Source organism: Sorex araneus, chromosome 1 (genome assembly GCF_027595985.1).
Source record: "Sorex araneus isolate mSorAra2 chromosome 1, mSorAra2.pri, whole genome shotgun sequence".
Lineage (NCBI taxonomy): Eukaryota > Metazoa > Chordata > Mammalia > Eulipotyphla > Soricidae > Sorex > Sorex araneus.
The window spans coordinates 167,003,964-167,030,335 of record NC_073302.1 but is presented as its reverse complement, the minus strand read 5'-3'; the positions used below and the strand labels follow the sequence as shown (position 1 = coordinate 167,030,335).

General features: G+C 40.3%; 1 protein-coding gene across 1 annotated transcript in view; it reads right to left on the bottom strand.

Moving 5' to 3' along the window:
- Positions 1-211: 211 nt before the first annotated feature.
- The window catches only part of ADGRV1 (adhesion G protein-coupled receptor V1), a 534,581-nt gene continuing 508,420 nt past the window's right edge, over positions 212-26,372 (bottom strand). The window contains exons 88-90 of the mRNA XM_055138625.1: positions 14,908-15,099; positions 12,762-12,939; positions 212-635 (exon numbers count right to left, since the gene is read on the bottom strand). Coding sequence (XP_054994600.1) covers positions 517-635; positions 12,762-12,939; positions 14,908-15,099 — 489 coding nt within the window. The 3' untranslated portion in view covers positions 212-516. The remainder of the gene's footprint in view (positions 636-12,761; positions 12,940-14,907; positions 15,100-26,372) is intronic.

Below are 26,372 nucleotides of genomic sequence, written 5' to 3'. Positions count from 1 at the left end.
CATCAACACTCAGATGCAGAGCCATCAACAAACAGTGTTAAGGTTTTTAGGCACTAAAGTATTATGAATTCTATGGATAATATCGTGGGTCACCTATATAAATGCTAGAAGAAACAGGGTTATTGATATTTAATGAGTCTGATTCTTTATTCATGCATATTCTTCATAAACAATGAATCTCATAATACTGAATGTATTTTATTGATTTTATTATTTTTTATTAGTTTTACTAGACAATGTTAGCCATGTTATATAATTAAAAAACAACTAGTAGTCTTGGAACATTACATCATATTAACTGATATAAACTAAACCAGTCTCATTAAAACAGTGAATTTTTAAGTTCCACAAAGGTAAGTAATTTATATTCCAAACACAACAATTGCTTCTCAATTAATTATTCACTACATTTCATAGAGTCCTATTACCTGTTTGCATGTACTTAGAGATTTTTCTTTTTTAAGCACAAAGCTACTAAAAATAAGGAAGTATCCTCAGTCTAATACTTATGGGGCACTAGAGGTGGGTGTCAGCAATGGGTATTCTTCTTAGTTCTACGATCTGGGAGTCAGTTAAAGTGCCTCCCTCCTGGCTGCCTTGACCAGATTCATTGTCACTGACACTGAGACCAGCACCTGTAACAGAAATAAATGGAAAACATCTGATTATCATTGCAATGAATTAAAAGTCAAGTTAGATTAATTAAAACATGCTTAGTAAGAAATGATCCTTTCATTTGTGGTATATGATATATATATATATGAAGAATATCCATGGCCAGGGAAAGCAGGGGCTAGGAAGACTGGTCAATGGTTAGAAAGGAAATAGATAAGAGACTGCTATGACAATAATAGCTGGGAATGACCGCTGGGCAAGATCTGAGGGTTAAAAGCAGGTAAGGGATAACCTTTCACTATCAATATTGCAAACCACAGTGCCCAAAAGGAGAGAGAGAGAGAGGGAGAGAGTGAGAGAGAGAGACAGAGAGAGACAGAGACAGAGACAGAGAGACAGAGAAGAAAAGCCCTGCCATAGTGGCAGGCAGGGGGTGGGGGATGGGAGGGAACCTGGGAACACTGGTGCTGGGAAATGTACACTGGTGGAGGGATGGGGTGTTGGAATACTGTATGACAAATCCAATCATGGACAGCTTTCTAAAAAAATTAATTAATTAATTAAAAAAAGAAATGAGCCTTACATTTAGCATAAGTTGCACCAACATGTAACAATCACAAATCTAGATTTTTTTTTTTTTTTTTTGGTTTTTGGGTCACACCCGGCGATGCACAGGGGTTACTCCTGGCTCTTCACTCAGGAATTACCCCTGGCGGTGCTCAGGGGACCATATGGGATGCTGGGATTAGAACCCGGGTCGGCCGCGTGCAAGGCAAACGCCCTACCCGCTGTGCTATCGCTCCAGCCCCACACAAATCTAGATTTTAAATTCCTCCTGGTAATTATATTTATAAGTAAAAATCTATTTTTGGGCCCGAGAGATAGCACAGGAGGTAAGTTTTCTTCTTTGTTTGCAGATGGTTCAATTACCGGCATAGCATATCATCTTCTGGGCATTGCTAGGAGTGATCTCTGAGCACAGTCAGGAGTAAGCCCTGAGCACTTCTGGGTTTGGTCCCAAATCCCCAAACACTGACCAAACTAATTTTTAATGACACATTTTTTTACTGAGGCTTTTGGGTCACAGCTGGTGATGCCTAGGGGTTACTCCTGATTCTGTGCTCAAGAATCACTCCTGGTAAGTTTGAGGGACCATATGGGATGCTGGGGATCGAACCCGAATTGGCTGGATACAAGGCAAATGCCCAACCTGCTGTAGTACAGAAGCCCTAATAAAACAATTTAGGGTTCTCAGTCTCTATTCTGTTTCCACATGATTGACAGATCCATGAACAGCATTTTTCAATTGAGAATTTATTAAAAATAAAACAACAGGTGGTTATTGGAATTTTTCAGCAGAGGGATAGGACCTGCTATTAGAAAACATATAACCTCCAACCTCACAGATACTGAAGCAAGCAAGTCCTGCAGTTGACATTTAGTGTGGGCAGTGATCTGACAAGAATTACATGCACTGGCAGCACCTGGTGTTGTGTCAGTGCCCAGAAAACACTGGCTCTGAAGAGCTTCAATCTGACTATCAGACAAAGAGAATTATGTAACAGTGCAGACCGGACCTACACAAAGCCTTCAAAATTGTCTGTTCAGTACAGATCATATCCAGAATATCTTTGTGTTTTGTTTTGTTTTAGGGCCAGAGCTGGTATTGCTCAGGATTTACTCCTGGTTCTGCAACCAGGAATTACTCCTGGCAGTAGTTGGGGAACCATATGGGATTCCATGGACCAAATCCAAGGACGTATGCAAGGCAAAGGTCCTATGCACTGTACTATGGCTCTGTCCCTAGGAATACCTATGCACACACACACACACACACACACACACACAGAGGGAAAGACAGTGAGAACTCTAACACTTATTATTGTTTCAGAGCAATTTGGAAAAGAACACTGAAGAGTAACATCCTGTTTTCCCCCTAAATGCAAAAGAACCCAGAGAGAGAGAGAGAGAGAGAGAGAGAGAGAGAGAGAGAGAGAGAGAGAGAGAGAGAGAGAGAGAGAGAGAGAGAGAGGGAGGGAGAGGAGAGAGTGTGATCACTGGGCTTGCTGCTAGTTGAAAAACTGGAGATAACAACTCACAACTCCTCCCTCTTTGCTGGGCATAAGACTCTACAAACAAGAAGAAATGTAAAACAAACAGCTGCCTCAATGACTGGTGACTGAGGTTTCCTCTGTCTACGACACAGGAAAGGAGGTTCTGCAGAGTTGGGAGCCAACTCGCTCTAGCTTAAACTATTAGTAAGATAGAAGCAGGCACCCACTAATAGTCTTCTTGTCAAAGTATCCCTATTTCTGGGTCTCTGACCTTCCCACTGTGTCTGCTAAAGACTGTTACTGAAACTTTACTTCCTCCCATTGCTTTTATGATACTGCATTTGCTCATCTCATCTTCTGGTTGGCTGGCACTTTCCAGAGCACTTCTGTTGTCACTTCGTCCTTCCCTGCTGTCTAACCATGACTGGCCTTGTCTTCAGTCCTGTTTCAATGCCCACGCTATGGCTTTGACAGCTGTATGCTTTTCAGCCAGGTACCTCACTAGTATTGGTGTCTGCTGGAGATGCTCCTTTCACAACACACCTACATTAATACGGCTACATCCACTGGTCTTATAAATTTCAATGATGGTATCACCTTTGCTACCCATGAAAGCACGATGATTTTTTTCCTTAATCCTGACTTTATTGCTGAATAATGTCCTCTCTCCTTCATACTTTTACAAGCTCTTAAAACCAGTACCCAGAATACTGTGAATAAACAACAAATGCTTATTGAATGTATTAACTGACTATGCTGGACATCGTAGTTCTTAGAAACTTCTCTTCCATTTTACGTGCCTGTTTGGGAGTGCTGGTCCATTCTGCAATCCTCTGTCCTGTCCTTCTGTGGAACAAACATTACTCTCTATAGTCTGTTGCATTAATGTGGAACACTCTGCACCAGCTTTTAAGACACTCCCTAATTTTTCTCTACACCATTACATATACACTATCATTCTTTGCTCATTAGAACGCTTTCTCAAAGTCATCAGCTCCTTGATTTATCCCCCATATACTATTTTAATTTCAGGCTCAGTATTTTCGGGACCATCAATCATAACCCATTTCCAGTCTCTTTTACAAATATCTCTTTCATCATTTCTTCAAAACAGGGAACTGGGGAAGAGAGATGGGCAGAGAGATAGTACAGCAATAAGGTGTCTTGCTTTGCATGTGGCCTACCCAGGTTTGATTTTGGTGGCACCTTCTACGGTCCTTTAGTACAGAGACTCGAGTAAGTACTCAAAACTGCCAGGTGTGGCCTCCAAACAAACAAGCAAAAACCAAAGAGCTGGAAGTAACATTTGAAAAGGAAAAGTCCTAGTGTACTGTAGCACTGTCGTCCCATTGTTTACTGAATTGCTCAAGTGGGCACCAGTAACATCACCATTGTGAGACTTGTTGTTCCTGTTTTTGGCATATCAAATATGCCACAGTTAGCTTGCCAGGCTCTGCCGTGCAAGTGGGATACTCTCAGTAGCTTGCCAGGCACTCCAAGAGGGACAGAGGAATCAGACCCGGGTCGGCTGTGTGCAAGGCAAACACCCTACCCGATGTGCTATTGCTCCAGTCCCTTGCACTGTAGCACTGTAGCACTATCGTCCCATTGTTCATCAATTTGCTCGAGCGGACTCCAGTAACATCTCCAGTGTGAGACTTGTTACTGTTTTTGGCATAGCGAATACGCCATGGGTAGCTTGCCAGGCTCTGCCGTGCGGGCGGGATACTCTTGGTAGCTTGCAGGGCTCTCTGAGAGGGATGAAGGAAACGGACCTGAGTTGACCACATGCAAGGCAAACTCCCTACTGGCTGTGCTATCGCTCCAATCCAAAGTGCACTAGTGTACTAAAACATACATTTCAAATTATCCTTCTTGGGTGATAAAATAAATGCTACACCAAATATAATGTATATATGAGTCATAAAGCAAAATGTGCACAAACACCAATAAGCTCTTTACTCAAATTAAGAAATATAATATTGATAATGACAATACACTTAAAATTTACTTGCCAAAAATCATATACTCAACATCAAAGGTTACCCTTTTATTTTTTCTTGAAAAAGCAAAAGACAAGGCAACATTGGGTCTGAATTTCTCGGCTGAAAGGGGGCAAAAACATGGATCTTAGTTCCACACTTCATTTGATATTCTTTCCATCCAGTTCTCTTGAATTATTTATGGTATTTGCCTGGCCCCTGTGATGAATTTTGTGTCTTCCACTGTGCCATAAGAGGACAAACGGTCCCATGCCTCTCTGCCAGGTAGGGTGGAGCTGTTCCACTTGGATGAACCTCAGCGGATTGGCAAAACTTTGGCTTTTCTATAGGGAGATGTTTGGGCCCTGAGGCAGCTATATCTGGGTGAAGAGAAACCAAAGTACTAAGTAATAGTTGCCCAATATGGGTTCAACGACCGAGAAAGAGATGACCCTTTGGCTATCACTTGGAAGGCTGGGGCTTAATGATGTACTAGTATCAACTCTCACTACTGTAAGGAATATGCAGATGCTGCCCACCAGGGCCAAGACTTGTCCCCCAAGTTTCAATATTTGTTTACAGAAAAACATGTTAAGTCCTTGAGTTTTTCAAGCTCAAGCAAGGTGAACATCCAGGCGTTACAGAATATATTATAAACATTTACAGTGGTTTTAAACTGAACCAAAAAATAATTTATACCACGTGCAAAAGTTAGACTGCCAGGTAATGTAATGAGTTCTTTACCCATGCAAATGCCACATGCTCAATATAACCCTTATTGCATAAATGAGGAAACAGAAGGGAAACAGAAACTGAATCCTTGCTAAAAAGTACAGAGTAAACTGCAATTGCCAATGAGGATTTCAACACCAGATTCTGACCCTAAGGCCTATTCTCACTTGATATGATCTTTAAAATATGAAGATAATTTGATAGCAATCTTTCTTCAATTCTTTTCTGAATAAATTAAAATCTTTCCAACTTTCACTTCTACTTTGATGCCACCTAACCCAAATTATTCCAAACCTAAGAAAAGAATGTTGAAAGAAAGAAAGAGAGAAAGAAAGAAAGAGAGAGAAAGAAAGAAAGAAAGAAAGAAAGAAAGAAAGAAAGAAAGAAAGAAAGAAAGAAAGAAAGAAAGAAAGAAAGAAGAGAGAAAGAAAGAAAGAAAGAAAGAAAGAAAGAAGAAAGGAAGGAAGAAAGAAAGAAAGAAAGAAAGAAAGAAAGAAAGAAAGAAAGAAAGAAAGAAAGAAAGAAAGAAAGAAAGAAATGAAGGAAGAAAGAAGAAGAGCTGTTGAATCCTAAAGGTGTATTTTGATGTCAAATTTCTGGTGTCCTCTATGGCTATAGGACTAATACTTGGGAGGAGATTCCCCAGAAAGTCTGGGGCACAGGCAGAAATCTGTGGCTGGCCGTTACACACTCACTCAGAGGAAACGTTCTCCAGCACACCATAGAAATTATTTGGGGGGAAAGGGAAACTTCCCTTTAAATTCAAAATGTAGGAATTTTGAATTAGAAAAGAAAACAAGAGTGGCTGGAGTGATAGTACAGTGGGTAGAGTGCTTGCTTTGCACATGGCCAACCCAGGTGTAATCTGTGACACCCCACCTGGTCCCCTAAGCACCACCCTGTGCACCACCAGTGTGACCCAACCCGGTCCACCCCCCCATCACCACCACCACTACACACACACACACACACACACACACACACACACACACACACACATACACACAGAGGAAAATAGGAGCTTGCTAGCCTAGTGATAGATGAGAAGACTTAATTAAGTTTTGATAAAGTCAGAGTTAAATCTCAGCATTGAATGCCCCAACTCCTGATCTAATGCTATAGGTACAGGCTAATGCCTATAACCATTAGTCCTTAACCATTTAGTTTTAAATTAGGATTTATTTAATGCCGGGTATATGAGACTCTTCAAAGGATATGAGGTGGTGTGGGATGTTGTTTCTGTTCTCATGTTGATGTGTTCAGTTATACCAAGAGAATCATAATGGTAACAGTACAGATAAATTTGGCCTGAGGTAGGGCTTAACGGTCCCAGGTTCTATCCCTACCATTGCATGAGCCACAGTCTCCCTCCTCCCGCACCCCACCCTTCCCACCACTGCTGATGGTGGTCCTGATTCCACTTTCTCCCAGCATCTGAAGTAGCTCTAAGGACCACTGGGTGTGGCTCTTTGTAAAAGCTAACAAAAAATTTGGGAGACATATAAGCATAATATAGTGATAGAAAAAATAGGTTTTAATTATTATACATGATTTGTTGGAGAAACTAGATGTAGATGAGGATTAAATAAAGTTCCAGCATAAGTGTGTGTTATATAAGGATAAAATAGTGTGACAGAATTGGATGGAAAGGAAACTTGAAGAGAAAAGAAAATGATGTAAAAATTTCACTCCATTAGGAATTCATTATATGGGGGTTAAAAGGGAAAACACTGGGAAGGCCTGTTATTGCCGGGGCTTGACTTGGAGAACCTGAAAGACTTCAAATGTCAGAGACCAGGAAGCTAGCATGAACCAGACAGAGGCTGGGGAGTGCTGGACACACCAAACAGCCGGGTGCGAATGGGTACCCATTACTGCCAGGGTGCATGTTGTGCTAGGGTTTTGTGTTTGTTTTAAATTGTAGATTGTGTGGGATGCGTCTAAATTTTTTAATGTTGGCACGAACACTCACAGACGCACATTCGATGAGAGTCAAACTAAATACCCTGTGGGCCAAATCTGGTCCAGTTGCAAATTCTGCTATTGATCAAACAGCATGTGTTCTGCGCCCCTGATTTGACCATATTCTATAATAGGAAGTATGTAGGGTAATGGTAATGGTGTTGGGTTATTATAGTATATTTTCTGAAAATATAGGGAACCAGTGTTTGGGATTGTTATTTTAGTCCTTTAACGTATCTATTTCCTAATGAGTTTCATGAACTCTAAAGAATGTTAAAGTGTTTGAGTAGCCATTCCATACATTCCTGAATGGCATAATATACACACACATATATGTGTGTATATATTATATGTAATATACATATATATTTTTATAATTTCACATGTAATTTAACTATGCAACTAGTATTTCTTTTATTCTTCCAGTGGTCATATCAACAGCTAACCACATTATAGTCATCATCATCATCATAATCCCGTTGATCGTCGATTTTCTCAAGCAGTCTCAATAATGTCTCCATTCATCCTACCCTGAGATTTTAGCAGCCTCTCTTTACTTGTCCTTCCCAATGGAGCTGCACTGGAGGCTCTTTGAGGGTTGTGGGAATGAGACCCATCATTGTTACTGGTTTTGGCATATAAATACACCATGGGGAGTTTTTGAGGCTCTCCTGTGTGGGCAGGAAACTCTCGGTAGCTTGCCAGGTTTTCCCAGAGGGAGCACTAGGCTATAAGATGTCCAAGCTTCCAGGAGCTTGGTTTTATAGTCTATGGATGTTGGCCATTGGTGGGATTACATGGCGCCAGGGGCAGTCCCCGGGTGTGTTCGCCTAGCTACCAGAAGATAGCTGGGCAGAAGAGGTCCAGTCCCAGTCTGAGCAGGCTTGGAGGTCTCGTCAGGCAGCTTGGTTTTATAGTCTCTGGATTTTGTCCGATTTATGTGCAATCTGAGGCCTCTTTTCTTGCTTCTTGAAAAAATAATTTACTTGGTAATGTTAGTTTATACTAGTGCATTTGTTTCAAGGGCAAAATTTCATACTTCTTCAACAATATACTACAACTTTGTAAATCAGAGAAGGAGGAGGAGGAGAAGGAGGCAGAGGAGGAGGAAGAGAAAGAGGAAGAGGAAGAAGAAGAAGAAGAAGAAGAAGAAGAAGAAGAAGAAGAAGAAGAAGAAGAAGAAGAAGAAGAAGAAGAAGAAGAGAGGAGGAGGAGGAGGAGGAGGAGGAGGAGGAGGAGGAGGAGGAGGAGGAGGAGGAGGAGGAGGGAGAGGAGGAAGAGAAGGGGGAGGAAGAAACAAATGGCTCAGCCCCACACCCATCACCAAAACACCAATATCCCTCCACCATAATTCCCTGCTCTCCCTACTATGATCCCCTCTGTTCTACATGCAAAATCCATGGGATTGCTGGTGTCTGATTTTGCTTCCCTGTGAGTGCTCCATTTTTATTTATATTTATTTATTTATTCATTTGCTTTTTGGGTCACACCTGGCAATGCACAGGGGTTACTCCTGGCTCTGCACTCAGGATTACTCCTGGCAGTGCTCAGGGGACCATATGGGATGCTGGGAATCGAACCCGGGTCAGCCGCAAGCAAGGCAAATGCCCTACCCGCTGTGCTATCGCTCCAGCCCCAAGTGCTCCATTTTTAAAGGAGCATTGTAATGCAGTGTTTTATCCTCTGCTTGGTGAAACTCTCTTCTCTCTTTGTGATCAAACTATTTTTCTCTGTGGGAATTCTTTAAATGCAGCTATGAGGAAGGAGGTATTATCATCTGCTTCTGGTGTTTTTTCTTCCATCCTCTCTCCCTTCCTCACTTCTCTCCTTCTCACCTTTCTCTGCTCTCCCAGACCAAACTGATTCACTCAAAAGTAAGCCCTATGGTAATGTTTGTCAAATAATGACCCCTCACACTGATCCCTAACCTAAGATGCCAACCCGAACATATAACAGCCACCAGGCCCAGAGATCGATATATCTGAATCTGAACTCATCAATCTTCACCTGCAAATAAACCAAAATCTGATCCTTTGGTCAGTAGGTGAGAAATAGAGATGATTGTCCTCTTGGAGGATTTGTTCTCCAGGTTCCTTATATTTTTATTTCCATTCCCCACATTTGATGCCTAAATTTCATTCTCTGGAGCATTGTGAAAATTTCCCGGTCTCATCTCATTTTGCTTGTAAATTTATTCTTCATACTTCATACTGAGAGTATCGCACCTGCACGGCAAAGCCTGGCAAGCTACCCATGGCATATTGGATATGCCAAAAACAGTAACAAATAAGTCTTACAAGGATAGACATTACTGGTGCCCGCTCGAACAAATCGATGAGCAATGAGATGACAGTGACAGTGATACTTTCATAAGTTACTCTGCCTAAAAACACTAGTGGGAACATGTTATTCATTTATTTAAACCTCCATGGATCACCAGGTTTTACCAAATGTTAGCACTCCGTACCATAGCAGCTAAGTAACATTTTATTTTCAATTTAATTTAATTTATTTTATAATACAAAGAAAAATGTCAGCACATATCTGACTTCAGCACAAATGACTCTATTTTCCCAAAACATCAGGTTTTGTAACATCTAATGCTTGAAGCAGCTATATAATGAAAATCTTAGTAAATCACAGTATTTTAAATAAAGTTAGTGTGAGTTGTCAGTCTCTACAGGAAAGAATGTCCACACTGAGGTGAATACAGAAAGTTGAAAGAGGGTGTTTGCAGAAAATCTATTGTGGGAACTAATGTAAATCATCATCAATATTACTTCATATTGTTATTATAATAGTCATGACATAATAAATACTAAGAATATAAACATCACTATATCATTTATAATTGATTAGATGATTATTCATTTACTAGAACTCCACTATTAATTCAATAATTATTAAAGTTACTTAATTAGGAGGGGACACACTGAGGGGGGTGTGTTTCTCCTGAGTAGACCTTATATCAGTCCAGCCCCTGGTCTGCAGTTAAATCTATTCCTCACTCCACAGAATGGAAAGTATCCCTTTCTTATACTCTCTAAGTGCTGCAAGTCTAAGCAATCAAGAATTAGGGCCAGAGAGATAGTACAGCGGATAGGACGTTTGCCTTGTACACAGCCGACCCGATTCTGATTCCCGGCATCCCATATGGTCCCTCAGCACTGCTAGGAGTAATTCCTGAGTGCAGAGCCAGGAGTAACTCCTGAGCATTGCCAGGTGTGACCCAAAAAGAAAAAAAGAAAAGAACCAACTGCAAGGGCTTACATTTTTTTGATATCCACAAAAATTAATAACTCTTTCAATTATGTAGTTTACAATTACTCTTCTGCCTATTCTTCTGTGACTATTTACTTCTCCCAGCAAACTTTTGTTTCATTTTTTCATCCATTCATTCATCTTCAACTATATCTGTCACTGTCATACCATTGCTCATCGATTTGCTCGAGCGGCACCAGTAACGTCTCCATTGTGAGACTGTTTGTAACTGTTTTTGGCTTATCGAATATGCCATGGGTAGCTTGCCAGGGTCTGCCGTGTGGGCGAGATACTCTCGGTAGCTTGCCGGACTCTCCGAGAGGGGTGGAGGAATCAAATCCGGGTCAGCAATGCAACTCCCTACCGCTGTGCTATCGCTCCAACTATCCGTCCCTCTCAGAGAGCCCGGCAAGCTACCGAGAGTATCCCGTCTGCTGGGCAGGCCCTGGCAAGCTACCCGTGTCGTATCTGATATGCCAAAAACAGTAACAAGTCTCACAATGGAGACGTTACTGGTGCCCACTCAAGCAGATTGATGAACAACACGATGACAGTGCGGCAGTGCTACAAACTATATAAAAGTTTACATAACCTATTTCAAAAACTATACACGATATAGTGATGCATAGAGTGCATTTCAGATCTTTATTTCAATAAGTTTTATCTGAACGTGAATATGTTATTTTTTTTGATTATACATAACAGAAGTGAAAGGCTGCTGAAAATTTTAAGACAGTCACAATTCAACATTTCTCTAAGAGGAAAAAAAAATACATCGCATTAAGTCAAAACAACTAACCATGAGGGACACAGGTGGACTAAAACTGAAGATACAGGAAAAGCCACTTAAATAATGTGTTGGAACTTTGAAAACTAATGAACTATAAAAAACCCAATTATGTTGTTTTTGAAATTTTCGTCTTCAAAGACACTCCATAAGGAGTATCTAGCAGCTCAGGGAAAAAATTTCTAGAATACTGTTTTAGATCAAATTATATAAATAGTATTTTGGTAGTCTAGCAAGAGTTTAGGACTGTTATTTACATTTATTTAGAGCGAGAGAGCGAGTGAGCCAGCCTTCCTTCCTTCCTCCCTTTCTCCCTCCCTCCTTCCCTCCCTCTCCCCTTTCTTCCTTCCTCCTGTTTTTGTGCCATGCACATCAGTGTAGGGGGCTTACCCTGCCCCTCTGGTCTGTGTCACTTTTGGCAGGGTTAGGAGGAACACATGTGGTGCTAGTGATAAAACCAAGCTACGTGAAAGGTAATGCCTTACTCACTATACTATCAGGTTCCAAGACTATTTAAAAAGAATTTGGGGAGACACACAAACCGAACAGTTCACTGCAGAGATGCCTCTGGACTTTAAGCCAGGCCGACTTCACTGGGGTGCCTGAGACGGGAGCAGGCATCGTCCCTCCACCAACTTCCAGAACCCAGTGAGAAGTGCATGGGCTCAGTGATGGCAAACTCCAGGCCTTAAGGGGTAGGGGATGAGTTGGTCCTTCTCATTTCCTCACCCTTATGGGACCCTGGAGGTCACACCCACGAACTGCCTCTGGCTGCTATTTATGCTCCTCAACGGCCATGATCCAGAGACACATAAAAGACTCCCAAAACCGGGCAGGAGGAGGTGTGGGATGAGGGTTGATACTGGGGACATTGGTGGTGGAAGATGGGCACTGGTGGAGGGATGGGTGTTCAATCATCATATGACCAAAACTCAAACATGAAAACTTTGTAACTGTATCTTAAGGTGATTAAAAAAAAGATATTTGGGGAGGCTGTATCCTAGAGTGTTCAGGGTTACTCCAGGCTCTGTGTTCAGGGATCACTCCTGGTATTGCTGAGGGTACCATATTCAGTGCCAGGAGTCAAACCAGTCTGTGTGTAAGGCATGCACCTTAATACCTGTACTGTTTCTCTGGTCTTGTTTTTTTTCCCTTTTTTAAAAAATGTAAATTGTAAATTATGTTTAGTTATGTTGTGTTTGGCACCAAGAACAAAATATGCTAGAATTTGCCTAGGATTAGGAAAGATCATAAGAATCAGAGACAGCTAATGGCCACTGAGTGTACTTCTACAATTCCATGAGCAGAAGATAAACATTGTACATGAAAGGTATCTATTGCTAAAATGGCTCGTGGGTTCATACATACCAGTTTTTAATGCAAATATCAGGTCATCAAACTCCTGAGACTCTTCGTCAGCTACCAGTGACCCCTGGCCATAACCACCAGATGAAGGGAACTGCGTGCCATTCTGTGAACTTGGCTTTAAGTCAGGGCTTGCCTGACTGGCTTGTTGGAAAGATGCTCTTTCCCAGTCAGGTGGTACCTTTGGGGGTTGGTTGGGGAGAAAAGAAAACCAACATAAACACATACATATTTATTCGGAAATTTGTGAGAACAATTTATATCCACGTATCAATTCAAAGACCAAGTAAAAGGGCTGTTAAACTACTTAGAATTAAAGTATTTAATTTCACCTTTGTTAAAAGTACACCTCCCTATTAGATAATCTGATCTGATAATTCTAAACAATTTCTATATTAAAAGTATTAGTAACTATAAAAGAAATCTATTTTTAAAAATAATCAAGTACCCTTTCCATTTTTTTTGGTAGGATGTGCACACACACACAAATTCTGCTAAAAATATAAAAATTGGGGGTCAGTGCGAAAGCTCAGTGAACTGAGTACATGCTTTGAGCTCAGGGATTGAGTTCAATGCCTGGTACTGTATGGTCACCTGAGTAACCTCCAGGAGTGACCCCTAAGCACATGACCAGGAGTGGTTTTGAGCACACTGGGTGTGGTACAAAGCACCCCTCTCCAATTGCACAATAAACATTGGACAAAACCCCTTCTACTCTTTCAGATACAAACATAAGATTTGCACTATAGCATCTATAGGGTCATACATTCTTCCCCTTCAGCCCCGGTCCCATGCCAGGAGGAGCTTCAGTGCTCCTTCCAGCAGTGATGATGGGACTGGGTCGTGCCAATGGTGCAACTGAATTTCCCGCAGGCAGAGTGTAAGTTCTATCTCTCGGAGCTTTCTTCCAGACCATACTTCTCCTAATTTTGATTGAGTGATTAAAGAGATAGTTCTATCCTGAAATGACTAAACTTATTCATTTCCTCTGGGTTATGGGTAAACAACCCCTTAGTCCTTCCCGAATGCTTCCCTTCTCCCCTTAGCTTTCTCGAATGTCTCTGATGAGCCCTTATTGACAGCTGGCCGAAGGCAGGCCGGCCTCTGAGGAATGCAGAGCACACTGTAGGGTATGCCATTATGCAACACCCCAAGGAACAGCCAAGTGGTGGCTCAGACCCAGGAATTGACTAGTCACAGCTGCTGTCTCCCAATATATGTTTTTTTGAGACACTGTAAAAATGCCTCACACTAATAAAAGTGACCTGAGGACTTTAGAAATAAATTTGAGAGAAGATGGAATCTTAAACAATTTCACTAAGAAGCTGGACATCAATAGCAGCACTGTCAACAGAACTTTCTGTGACACTATGAATGTTTCTATTTATGTCCTCCACCATGGTAGCTGCCAGATACGTGACTATCGAGTATTGGAACATGGCCAGTGTGATTGATTAACTGAATTTTTAGCATATTTAATTTTGGTTAGTTAAAATAGTCGCACATGACTAATAACCATCTTCTGAGTCTTGACTCTTTAATAATTTGTGGTATTTGAATTAAAGGAGTTTCAGCCTATTTTCTTTTCACTGAGTGTTCGTTAGGATTGAAGTGTATGTGGGACAGGAGAAGGAATCAGGCTGTGAAAGCACATATAAGAATAAAAGATCTGTGTTGGAGAGATCGTACAGGGAAAAGGTGCTCGCTTGCACATGGCCTACCCAGATTTGATGTCTGGCACCACATATGATTCCCCAAGCTCTGCCAGGAGTGGTTTCTGGACACAGAGCCAGAACCAAGTCCTGAGCACTGCCAGGTGTGGCCCCATCACCATCCCACCCTGCCCCCAAAATAACAGAAGTACTTAAACATGCTTCTAAACTATACTCAGTAAATTCCTTGTCATATTAGGAAAACTGCAAAGAAAGTGATATCAAATGTTTCTCTGACTTCCTAATAGAAGCCACTAAGGAATAAAACTTGTCGGGATAGAAAAAAAAATTGATCAGATTAAGGATAGAGACCAGAGGATGTCAGTAGAAAAAAAATGCAACACACCAACCACTACTTGTGCTCTTTGTGAGATGGGGACGCTACAAATGAGTGAGACACTGAAGGAATGAGCAAGGGCCAGGGCAGGTACCTCTACCTCCTCCATAGCACTAATGAGGTTCTGGGTGGACTTGCTGATCTCCTCTCCAGAAGGAGGCATTCCGCTCCCCTGTGTGAAGAAGGCTGTGCTGGGTCCCGGGTGTCCATTCATTTCTACCGTGTACGTGGCCTTTAGAGGGCAACAGGTTTGATTGTGTAGAATGAAATAGACCACAAAAACGTAAATTCCCTGCAAAAGAAAAGAAAGCCAGTAAAATAACCAGCACATTAAAGGAATATTCATGCTACCATGACTGAAAAAACAGAAAGTCAGCATAGCTGATTTTCTACAAATGTTCTCCAAATTCTTCCCCAAATGGAACATTATAGAGTATGTTAAAAGTCTAGCAAGAGATTGCAGTGAATTTCCAATTGTCATAAAAAATTACTCAATGTCATTTGGATTGCTTTCTTGCCAACAATCCATTCTCTTCTTGATTAAATTATAATTAATTATAAAATCTACTTTTACAAATGGACTGGAGTGATAGCACAGAGGGTAGGGTGTTTGCCTTGCGCGTGGCCGACCTATGTGGGTTCAATTCCTTCGTCCCTCTCAGAGAGCCTGGCAAGCTACCAAGAGTATATCACCCACACAGCGGAGCCTGGCAAGCTGTGGCATGTGGCATATTCGATATGCCAAAAATAGTAACAACAAGTCTCATAATGGAGACGTTACTGGTGGCTGCTTGAGCAAAATTGATGAAAACCAGGACAACAGTGCTACAATGCTATTCTTACTAATACATGAAAAAAAAGCAGAAGAACATCGATTAGCTGTATATATCATGCTTTAGCATCAAATCTCTTTCCTCCCCCAGATTTACTTTTTCCCCTTATCTACAATATTTGTTTTTTCTTAGCAAAATGGTGCAAGTAAGGTAATAAAATTCCAGTCACTGAATGTAGAGGTCTAGCCTTTCTGGAGAATAATATGGGCATTTCTCAAAAAGCTCTAAATTGAGTTTCTCTACAACCCAGAATATCATTTCCAGGAATATACTTCGGGGGCCCAAAAACACATTGCAGAAAAGCCATCTGTAAATGTCTGTGTTTATCGGAGCACTATTCACAATAGCCAGAAACTGGAAATAACCTAAGTGCCACAGAACAGAAGACTGGTTAAAGAAACTTTGGTATATCTACACAATGGAATACTATGCAGCAGTTAGGAAAAGTAAGTCATGACATTCACTTATAAATGGATGGACATGGAGAGTATCATGCTGAGTGAAATGAGTCAGAAGGAGAGGGACAGACATAGAGTGGCTGCACTCATTTGTGGGATATAAATAAATAGAGACTAATACCCAAGGACAATAGAAACAAGGGCCAGGTGGATGGGTCCCTAATTGGAAGCCTGTCCCAAGTGCTTGGTGAAAAGGTAGCTGGGTTAGAGAAGGGAACACCATGACAAAGATAGTTGGAAATGATCACTCTGGATAAGAACTGCCCGCTGAAAATAGGTAAAGAATAAACATGATAATCCCTTAGTATCTGTATTGCAAACCATAATGTCCAAAAGGAAAGCCAGGGGGTGGGGGTGGGTGGGATGGGTGTTGAAACATTGTATGACTGAAACCCCAATCATGAACAGCTTTGTAACTGTGTATTTCAAGGTGACTCAATAATTTTTTTTAAGTAAAAAATTCTGACCACCTTGTAAATTTCTGGAAGGCAGTACTAACTTAACCTTCTAATTTTGTCTCATCTACTTATCGCATATGAAAATAGAATCACTGAGTAAGGACTAAGAGGAATTCTATGGATTGCTTAATAGTTTATAACAGTCTTCACCTCTCAGTAAATGTTACAAGAGAACAACAATACCATCTTGTACATTCAGAAAGATTCGCTGGTCCTTTAAATTCTTTTGCAACCAAGTCAAACTCTTCACAATTGCTTTGCTTCAGTCACAGATAGCAACTCATATTTTGTTTTTGCGTACCAGACATTGCCTACACTGGCTTCCCTTCATGATTTGCACAAGGGATCTACTGTGTACTTCTGGTGGTTCTTCTATAAAGCTTGGTAATTTTGACCTTTACAGTCAGCCAATATATGTTAAATTGTGCTTTTTGCCTCTGTTAATTCTGACGTTTAAGTTTGGGGAACAGTAAGTATCTCCTTAGTGACTTAAATGCTTATATTATCTCACCATAATGAAAGCAAGACATCTAGCTTATTAAAAAATAAAAGGAATCAATGTCAAGATATTTTTTTAAAAAACACTTTTTTTGTTTTTTTTTTCTTTTTGGGTCACACCTGGTGATGCACAAGGGTTACTCCTGGCTCTGAACTCAGGAATTACTCCTGGAGGTGCTCAGGGGACCATATGGGATGCTGGGAATTGAACCTTGGTTGTCTACGTGCAAGGCAAATGTTCTACCAGCTGTGCTATCGCTCCAGCCCCAAAACACAAGTATTTTGACATTGTAAAATTTGCATTCGCCAATGGCCCATAGCAGCAATAAGGCAATTAATATACTTATGGATTTGAAACTTATGTTTCAAATTTATGCTGGTATTGTAAAACATCTATTAGACACTGAAGAGCATTAAAAATTACAAGCTATAAAAAGAAATTAGAACATAGCCTGTAAGGTAGGCTTGCTAGCGGTGGGTTTCTGCCATTTTTGGAATTCTATGGAATGACCTCTTCTAGAGTTGGCATTTATCTCATAAAAATATGTTTTAACATTATTAGTTTATCTACTAATACATTTAAAGATGCTATTACTTCAATCATGATATAAATTAGTAAGATAAATATTTTTTCTTTTGAATTAGGGTCGCCTTAGCAACATAATTAACACTCTAAATTATGTAAAATGAATGAATTTGTTTCACCAGAAAATGATGTGACCATTGGCAGAAATAAACCTTTCTGAAAACCCACATATCTGTCCAAATATTTTCTTGCACAAATAATTTTTCACATGGTTAGAACTTAATTACATTGGCCACAGCAATAGAAAAACAGGGGGAAAAATACTGTCAGCCCTAAAACCTGTGAACATGTCCTGATTTATTTCAGGATTTCTCTCTTTGTTATGAAGGGATAGGGTTAAAAGCTAGACCAGAAAACAAAACTCATGTTCTAGAACCTATCTCTCAGGACCCATTTGTGCAGAGAGCACATTCTCTTGTTTGTTTTGATACCTTTGTGCTTTGGAAAAGAAACTGCCTGCTGAAAATACCTTACATGTAAACATTGAATATGGAAATTTTTTTCTTAAAAGCACATAAATACTTTGATATATCCTAAATACTTTGATATGCCATAAATCTTTTAGATGGGTTCGAGGAAACACACTATTAAACATGGAGAGGGGAGATAATGTTTCAGTGCACATTGTATTGACATTGGCCTTGTATCTGCTCCAGGCGGGGTAATACAGGAAAGGGACAAAGTCCTCAGTTGTGGACTGTTCTGATATCAGAGTGGAAACAAATCTCTATTCCAAAGACAGCACATTGGACCTCGGGCTCATCTTTGTATGCCAGTTTATAAAAGAATTGCAAGAAAATTTAGAATCAGTCTGATTGTGCATTGCCAGTTATGGGGACCAAGTACAAAACATTTGACTCCTGGTCTCAAGTTAATCACAAAGCATGTAAATTTCTCTAGGTTAACAAGCTGGTGGTTTTGGAAGCAGGATTATATATATTTGAAGCATGAGCGATAGCACAGCGGGTAGGGTGTTTGCCTTGCATGTGACCGACCCAGGTTTGATTCCTCCGTCCCTCTCAGAGAGCCTGGCAAGCTACCGAGAGCATCCCACCCGCACAGCAGAACCTGGCAAGCTACCCAATGTGTCTTCGATATGCCAAAAACAGTAACAACAAGTCTCACAATGGAGACATTACTGGTGCCTGCTTAAGAAAATCGATGAACAACAGGATGACAGTGCTAGATTATATATCTGTCACACTGTCACTGTCATCCAGTTGCTCATCGATTTGCTCGAGCGGGCAGCAGTGGCATCTCCATTGTGAGATTTGTTGTTACTGTTTTGGGCATATCGAATACCCCCTGGGTAGCTTGCCAGGCTTTGCCCTGCGGGGGAGATACTCTCGGTAGCTTGCCCGGCTCTCCAAGAGTGGCTGTGGAATCAAACCCGGGTTGGCCGCGTGCAAGGTGAAAGCCCTATATGTTATATAAAATCTACCCAAATCCAATGAAGGGTTACAGGAAAAAGTATTCTTTTTATGCATTGCTTCTTTGATTATTTTCTTGAATCTCCTACTCTGTGGATCAAAATGTTTTTTGAAGTTTTAGCTAGATATTATCTACATTACTATACCCTCACAGTCCAAGTTGAAACTTTTCTCCATTCAGAAATTTTAATTTATGAGCAAATTTCAGTGAGTTACAAAGAAAATAAGTGTCAAGCCTAATGTGAAAAAATGTTCTTCATCACTAATCATCAGGGACATGCAGATCAAAAGAACAATGAGATATCATCTCACACCACAGAGACTAGCCCTAAAGAACAAAAGCAACCGATGTTGGCATGGATGTGGGGAGAAAGGGACTCTCCTTCACTGCTGGTGGGAATGCTGACTGATTCAGCCCTGTTGGAAAACAATATGGACGATTCTCAAAAAATTAGAAATTGAGCTCCCATTTGACCCAGCAATACCACTCCTGGGAATATATCCCAGAGAGGCAAAAAAGTAGAGTCAAAATGACATCTGCACTTATACGTTCATTGCAGCACTGTTTACAATAGCCAGAATCTGGAAAAAACCCAAGTGCCCGAAAACAAGTGACTGGTTAAAGAAACTTTGGTACACAATGGAATACTATGCAGCTGTTAGGAAACATGAAGTCATGAAATTTGCATATAGGTGGATCAACATGGAAAGTGCCATGTTAAGTGAAATGAGTCAGAAAGAGAGGGACAGACATAGGAAGATTGTATTCATCTGTGGAATATAAAGTAACAGAAAGGGAGACTTACACCTAAGAATAGTAGAGATAAGTACCAGGAGGATTGCTCCACGACTTGGAAGCTGGCTTCACATGCTGGGGGAAAAGGCAGTTCATATAGATAAGGGACCACCAAGTAAAGGGTGCTTGGAGAGCCCTCTCGGGATGGGAGATGTGTTCTGAAAATAGACTATAGACCGAACATGATGACCACTCAATACCTCCATCGCAAACCACAACACCAAAAATGAGAGAGAGAGAGCAAAAGGGAATGCCCTGCCACAGAAGTGGGGTCGGGTAGGTGGGGATGAAGTGTGGGGGGAATTCACTAGGATCATTGGTGGTAGAGAATGGGCACAGGTGGAGGGATGGGTGCTGAGCATTGTATGACTGAAACATAACCACAAAAGTTTGTAAGTCTGTAACTGCATCTCTCAGGTATCCATTAAAAAATAAAAAGATAAAGATAAAAAAAAATGTGTCAAGCCTAGCTTCTTAGAGCTATTGGATGTGACCCCAGGTGAGGTTATGTGACTTTCAAAAACATCATCTCAAAATTGGTTTCTTTTGTGATTTTTTTAAAAATTACAAAACAATTGTCTATCTGTTTTATACACCCATATGCCCAAGGTTGTATAAAAAATTGAGGGGTGAAAAAGGATCTCTAGTGGAAAAAAGTTTAAGAAGCTCTTGTCTAAAAGAATTAGTAAATACTCCTAATGTTATTGAGTAAAGTAAATTTATTTGATGTGTCACTGTCATCCCATTGCTCATTGATTTGTTAGAGCACGCACTAGCAATGTCTCTATTGTGAGCCTTGTTGTTACTGTTTTTGACATATCGAATACGACATGGGTAGTTTGCCAGCTCTGCCGTGGGGGCGAGATACTCTCAGTAGCTTGCCGGGCTCTCTGAGAGGGGAGGAGGAATCGAATCTGGGTTGTCTGCGTGCAAAGCAAACACCCTACCCGCTGTGCTATCATATTATAGGTAATGAAAACAAGTCAGCATTGCCACATGACAAACTGAACCCAGAAGTGGTAGCAGAGGTGAAGGTGGATAAAACAGGAAGTTTAATTATGCTGCCAGTTTGGGAAGGAAGTGAAGTCTCAGGACTTCATACACATTTAGAGAACACATTTGTAATCTTAGAGGCTCCTTTCCATGGACAAATCACTTTAAAGCAGGAGGAGTTAGGCTTGCTGGGACAGTAAAAAGATTTCAGAGTAATAAAAAAAGTCAGATGTTCCACTTACAGTTGCATCTACCATTTACTGTAATGCTGTAGTAAGTCTTTTCTCTGCCCTTCCCAGCCCATCACTCCTTCAAGTTACAGAAAGGTAACTTGGATGAAATAGTGAGTGAATGCATTGAAAAAAAACAACAACAACAAGTTTAAATCAATATGCCTAAACACATTAATTTTATTATCTCGAATAACACATACACTAGTAAACAATTTGTTCCAGTTCTCAATGGTCTTCTGCACTAATATCCATATGCAAGGAAAGTTATTCACCTCTTGTAATATCTCTCTTTTCCCAAAATAACTGAATTTTTTTTAAAAAAAACATTCAAATTTATCAGCATATCAGTTCTGGACAACTCTATGCAATGGAAATATGAACATATGGACCATTAAATTATTCTGCACCTCTTTTTTTATTTTTAGCGAAGCAAGATAGTTTACACTGAATGAAACTTTCTTAGAAAGATGTGAGAGGGAAAAGAGGAAGTACGGAAGTACATGCTTAAAAGAACACAGGCTTCTCCAAAGTTGAAAAAAGCCAAGAGTCACAGAAGCAAACAAGATACATGTTCAAGGGAGAACACGGGCTTGAAGAGCAAGCCCACTTTGCGTTTCTATATTGAAAGTTCAAAACATAAATATATGAATAGGAAATGTTTTGGTATGAGAAAACTAGGCAATTCAAGATCTCTAGATTTACATTGTCTGGAAAATTGCCCAAGCTGTGAAAATGCAAAAAAAAGGAAGAAGAAAACCCAGAAAAATGGAATCTTCATTAAAATGAGACATTTTGCTTCCTGGCATCACACATGGCTCCTGTGTGAGGTCAGGGGTGATCCCGGAATTCTGTTGTGAATGCCTCCCCTGCCAACCAGCCAACAAAATGATAATTTGTTGACCTCCACAATGACCAATTTTGGGGGGCTTTAAAAGAATCTTTCATTAAATACTTGCCTTTAAAATTTGTCAGTATGAAATTTCGTCAGTATGGGGTGAGGACAGACACAGGCACGGGTTGATTTCCTTCTCTAGTTCTTTCTTTCTTTTTTCTTTTTTTTTTTTTTTTTTTTTGCTTTTTTTGGATCACACCCAACGATGCACAGGGGTTATTCCTGGCTCATGCACTCAGGAATCACTCCTGGCAGTGCTTGGGGGACCATTTGGGATGCTGGGAATTGAACCCGGGGCGGCTGCGTGCAAGGCAAATGCCCAGCCCACTGTGCTATTGCTCCAGCCCTCCCCTAGTTCTTTCATTCTCTGGGTAATTCATTAGTAAGTCAACAAAACACTTGTGCAAGCTTATGCTTTCTGACCCACGTGTCACTCATGCCAAGGAGCACTCCTGAGAGAGTGAGGCATTTGTTCCTGCTAGTCTCTATGCTAGATCAGTGCCCCTCTGCTGGGGGCACACCAGGCACTGAGACCCCAGGGATTTTCCTGTCCGGTTTCTCTACAGAGTTGGCTTTGCTAGCTGCTGCTGTGTTTCTTGTCCCTGCTTCTGAAAAGCAGGGTCACCTTTTCTGCTTATCAGAAAAGGGTGGCTCTCCTCTTGGTAGCCACCTCTGCAAAGTCTCCTCGATTGCTGATTTCTGGCTGTAATCTGCTCTCTGTCCACTGATACCACTGTTTCACATCAGCAGTGGCTTCATCGGAGACACGAGTCTGCACAGGATGGCAGGGCTGAGGAGAAATACTTTATTTCTGCATTTGCACTTTCTTTCTTTTCTTTCAGGTGTGAGAAAACTGGAATGCCATTATGCCCATTTCTAAAAGCCATTCTTAGTTTTCATAGTTTTAAGTTGCTTTTGTTAATATTCTTCTTTATCTTGAATTCACAGTGTAACATGGGTATTACATATACAGAGACTGTTTTGATAGTCATTAATCAGTTCGCCTAATTGGGAATAATTGAAATCTACAGGAAAATTACTGGAAGATGCTTTAAAAAATTTTGGGTAAGACAGGTGATTTTCTGGTTTTTTCCATGGATTGTATCAAGTGCTAATTCTTTTATTAATTTAAGAGGCCTTGTTCAGAGCTAGAATTGACAAAAATTCAAAAATTCAGTTGAGTGAATCTGCTGACCTCAGATGTATGAGTAGCTGATTTCACTTTCTCTGTGTCTTTCTTTATCTCTGTTTCTTTCTTCCTTCCTTTTTCTGTTTCTTCCTTTGTTTTTTTTTTGTGTGTGTGGGGGGGTGGGGGGCTGGTCCTTGGGACATACCCAGCACTGCTCAGGTTTACTCCTGCTGGGGTTTGGAGGACTGTCAGGGATCAAGTCTGAGTGGGTCATATGCAAAGCAAGCACCCTACCCACTACACTATCGCTCCAGCCCCTGACTTCACTTCAAAGACTTGGGCTTAGATGTCCTTTGCAATTCCTAAGAACAGCAATTCTGTATAATTTTTTTGGGGGGGCCATAAATATCCCAGACAGAGACAAGATATTTTATTTTTTATTTTATATAAACAAAGCTTCTAACTGTAATTCAAAAATTTATTTATCTGAGTGTCCCTTAGGAGAAACATTAGTTTCGTTTTCTTTGCAATACTTTCTAATCAAATCAAGACAATTACTAGGCCAAACCTCAGCACTCCCGTGTCAGATGTTGTGATTCCTACCCTTCAGTCTTTCTCCTGGATCCTGGCTCTCGGTGCCTCATGCCTGAGATCCTCAGTGTTTTTCATGTTTCTGTTCAGTTTCAAAGCCTGGAGTGCTAATCAGCCCTGATACTGCTTATCAGGAGTCAGGCTCTTTCTGACAAGATAGAAGGAACTGCAAATTAAGGGGTTTTATTTTATTTATTCATTTATTTTTAGTTACAAGAACATAACCCCCTTGCTCACAAGACCCTGGGCTTTGAGAGTCCTTAGATTAGAAAAGCTTCAGAAGAACAAAGAAAGCTGGGTTTTAGGATTACGGGGTAAAGCAGATGGGAGGTGGTCATAAGTACCAAGAATGAACTAAGTAATGTCATACAAGTTCAGAATGAGAGAAAAAATATTTTTAAGGTGTTAATAAAAAGTGGAGAAGAGACAAGGGTTGGAGCAATCTTTGAATGTAAAAACTATTGCTAAATTGCCAAGCTGTATAATTCTTATCTAATCTTGTTATAAGTGATTTTATTTTTATAATTTAAAACCTTTCTTTGTTTATTCTAAAAATTTTTTGCCACTGGTACTGGTAATACCCAGTCAGCAAATAGAAGTAATACCACTATGTGGCTGCTGCTGCTGTCAGTCCTACTAGCACTGGTACTACTAGTATTAGTACTAGTGGTACTGCCATCAACAACAATAAGGACAAAAATTAAGTAGTGGTTTTCACACCTCCTGAGTGGCTTCTTTATACATAAAAGACTACCCAACAGTTTTCTTTTAGTTTTGTACAACAGTGAAATGTTTGTAGGGTATACAGCAAGCTACAGCCACGAAGTCATCCTTGGCAATTTATTATGGCTTTTAGGTTTTTTGGTTTGTCTTGTTTTTGTTTTGTTTTTGGTCAGTTTTGGGTTTCAGGTGACACACAACAGTACTCAGAGCTTACTTCTGCTCTGCACTCAGGGATCATTGCTGACAGTCCATGGTGGGACCATATGAGGTGAAGAGATTGCAACCAGGTCTGTTGCATGCAAGGTCAGTGTCTTAATTCATATTCTGTGTCTGACCCCGTGTTCTTTTTATTTTAAGCTTAAGAACAAACTCAGGTTTTGTACATTGTTTTAATATATTGAATACTGAAATTTTAAATTGAAGGTCAACATATTTTCCTGAAAAGAGCCACACAATAAAATATTATGACTTAGCGGAACACAGAGTATCTATGGAAATAATACCAACATTTTAGCTTTGTACAATCACACATGTTTTAAAATATTATTGTCCTATTCCTCTAATACTGATAAATGTATAAACCATTATTAACTCTGTAACACTTTTTAAATATAGCTTTGCCAGCATCCTTTGAATTGTCTTTTTGAAACCAAGGCCTTAAATATTTAGTACGCAGGTATTTCTTAAATGCTCTGTTTCATTGTTTAGACAGTTATAGGCGGTCAAAGGATCATCTCTATGGAATAAATTAGCAAAATTGATGACCCAATAAAAGGGGAGAAAGATCACTTTTCTGTGAAACCTAAATATTATTCCTGTTAAGTGAAAATATACAAGTTATTTTAATCACTAGATTGGTGATCAGGAGAAAAGGCAAGGTCTGTGATGTAACACTGGAAAATAGCTGTAATTCACAGAGTGTATGATTTTAAGAGAAGACACTGACAAAAGGAAAAAAAAGCTGAGTGCTCAGGATTAAACACAGCTGGATGCCATGGACAGGAAGAGGAACCAGTGAAGTAAACAAGGAACAACCCACTGGTTGGGCGGGTCAGATAAGAGGACAGGCACAGCTATCTCAGGGAAGCCCAGAGAAGCCTCTGTTCCAGAAGATTCTGTCTTAGGGGATGAAGGAGGGAAGATTCTGTTCTAGTATGATCTGAAAGTTCAAAAACAGACATGGAAGAGAAAAAGAGGCATTTGTTCATTTTAGATATAGCTGATATTTTGGGGACAGCATGAAATAAAGTGATAAGAACAGAATGAAGTACATTCTACAAATATGTAGTCCTGTCAAGGAACATACACAATTTCATTCAGAGAACAATCCAACTCATGTTGTTAGAGCAGACCGTTTTTTGATAACTCTATGTAAACAGATGGTAGGTGTGTCCATTCTATTCTCATGCACTTCATTGTTATTCTTACTCAGAGATAAAGACTATAGAGCACAGAGTTCAATTCCTTTAAATTACAAACAGAATCAGGTGTTACATCTGAGAATATTCAGTGAGCAGTGCTTTTTTCACATTTTCAACAATGCTAGGTGAATGTGGTTGTACCTTACTGTCAATTTGACATTTTCTCTGACACCAAAATCCCTTCAAGAGATAAGCAGATTGATATGTTCTGTGCCACAGATTAATAAAAGCCAGTCAAAGTCGACACAGCACCTAGGTTTCTATATTTTTTTGGTGTTACTTTAAAAGGGAAAAAATCAAGGCAACTAATTATTTATTTATTATTTATTTTTGTGAGGGGCCTCCTAAGCAGTGTTCACAGGGCCTAAGGGATACTGCAAGGTGCCAGGATCAAACTTTGGTCAGCTGCATGTAAGGCATGAGTCTTTATCCCTATATATCCCTCCATTTCCAATTCAGAAAGCTTTAAAACTTTTTAATCTCCTCATAATGTAGTTAACTAAATATTAAGACTATCCAAATGG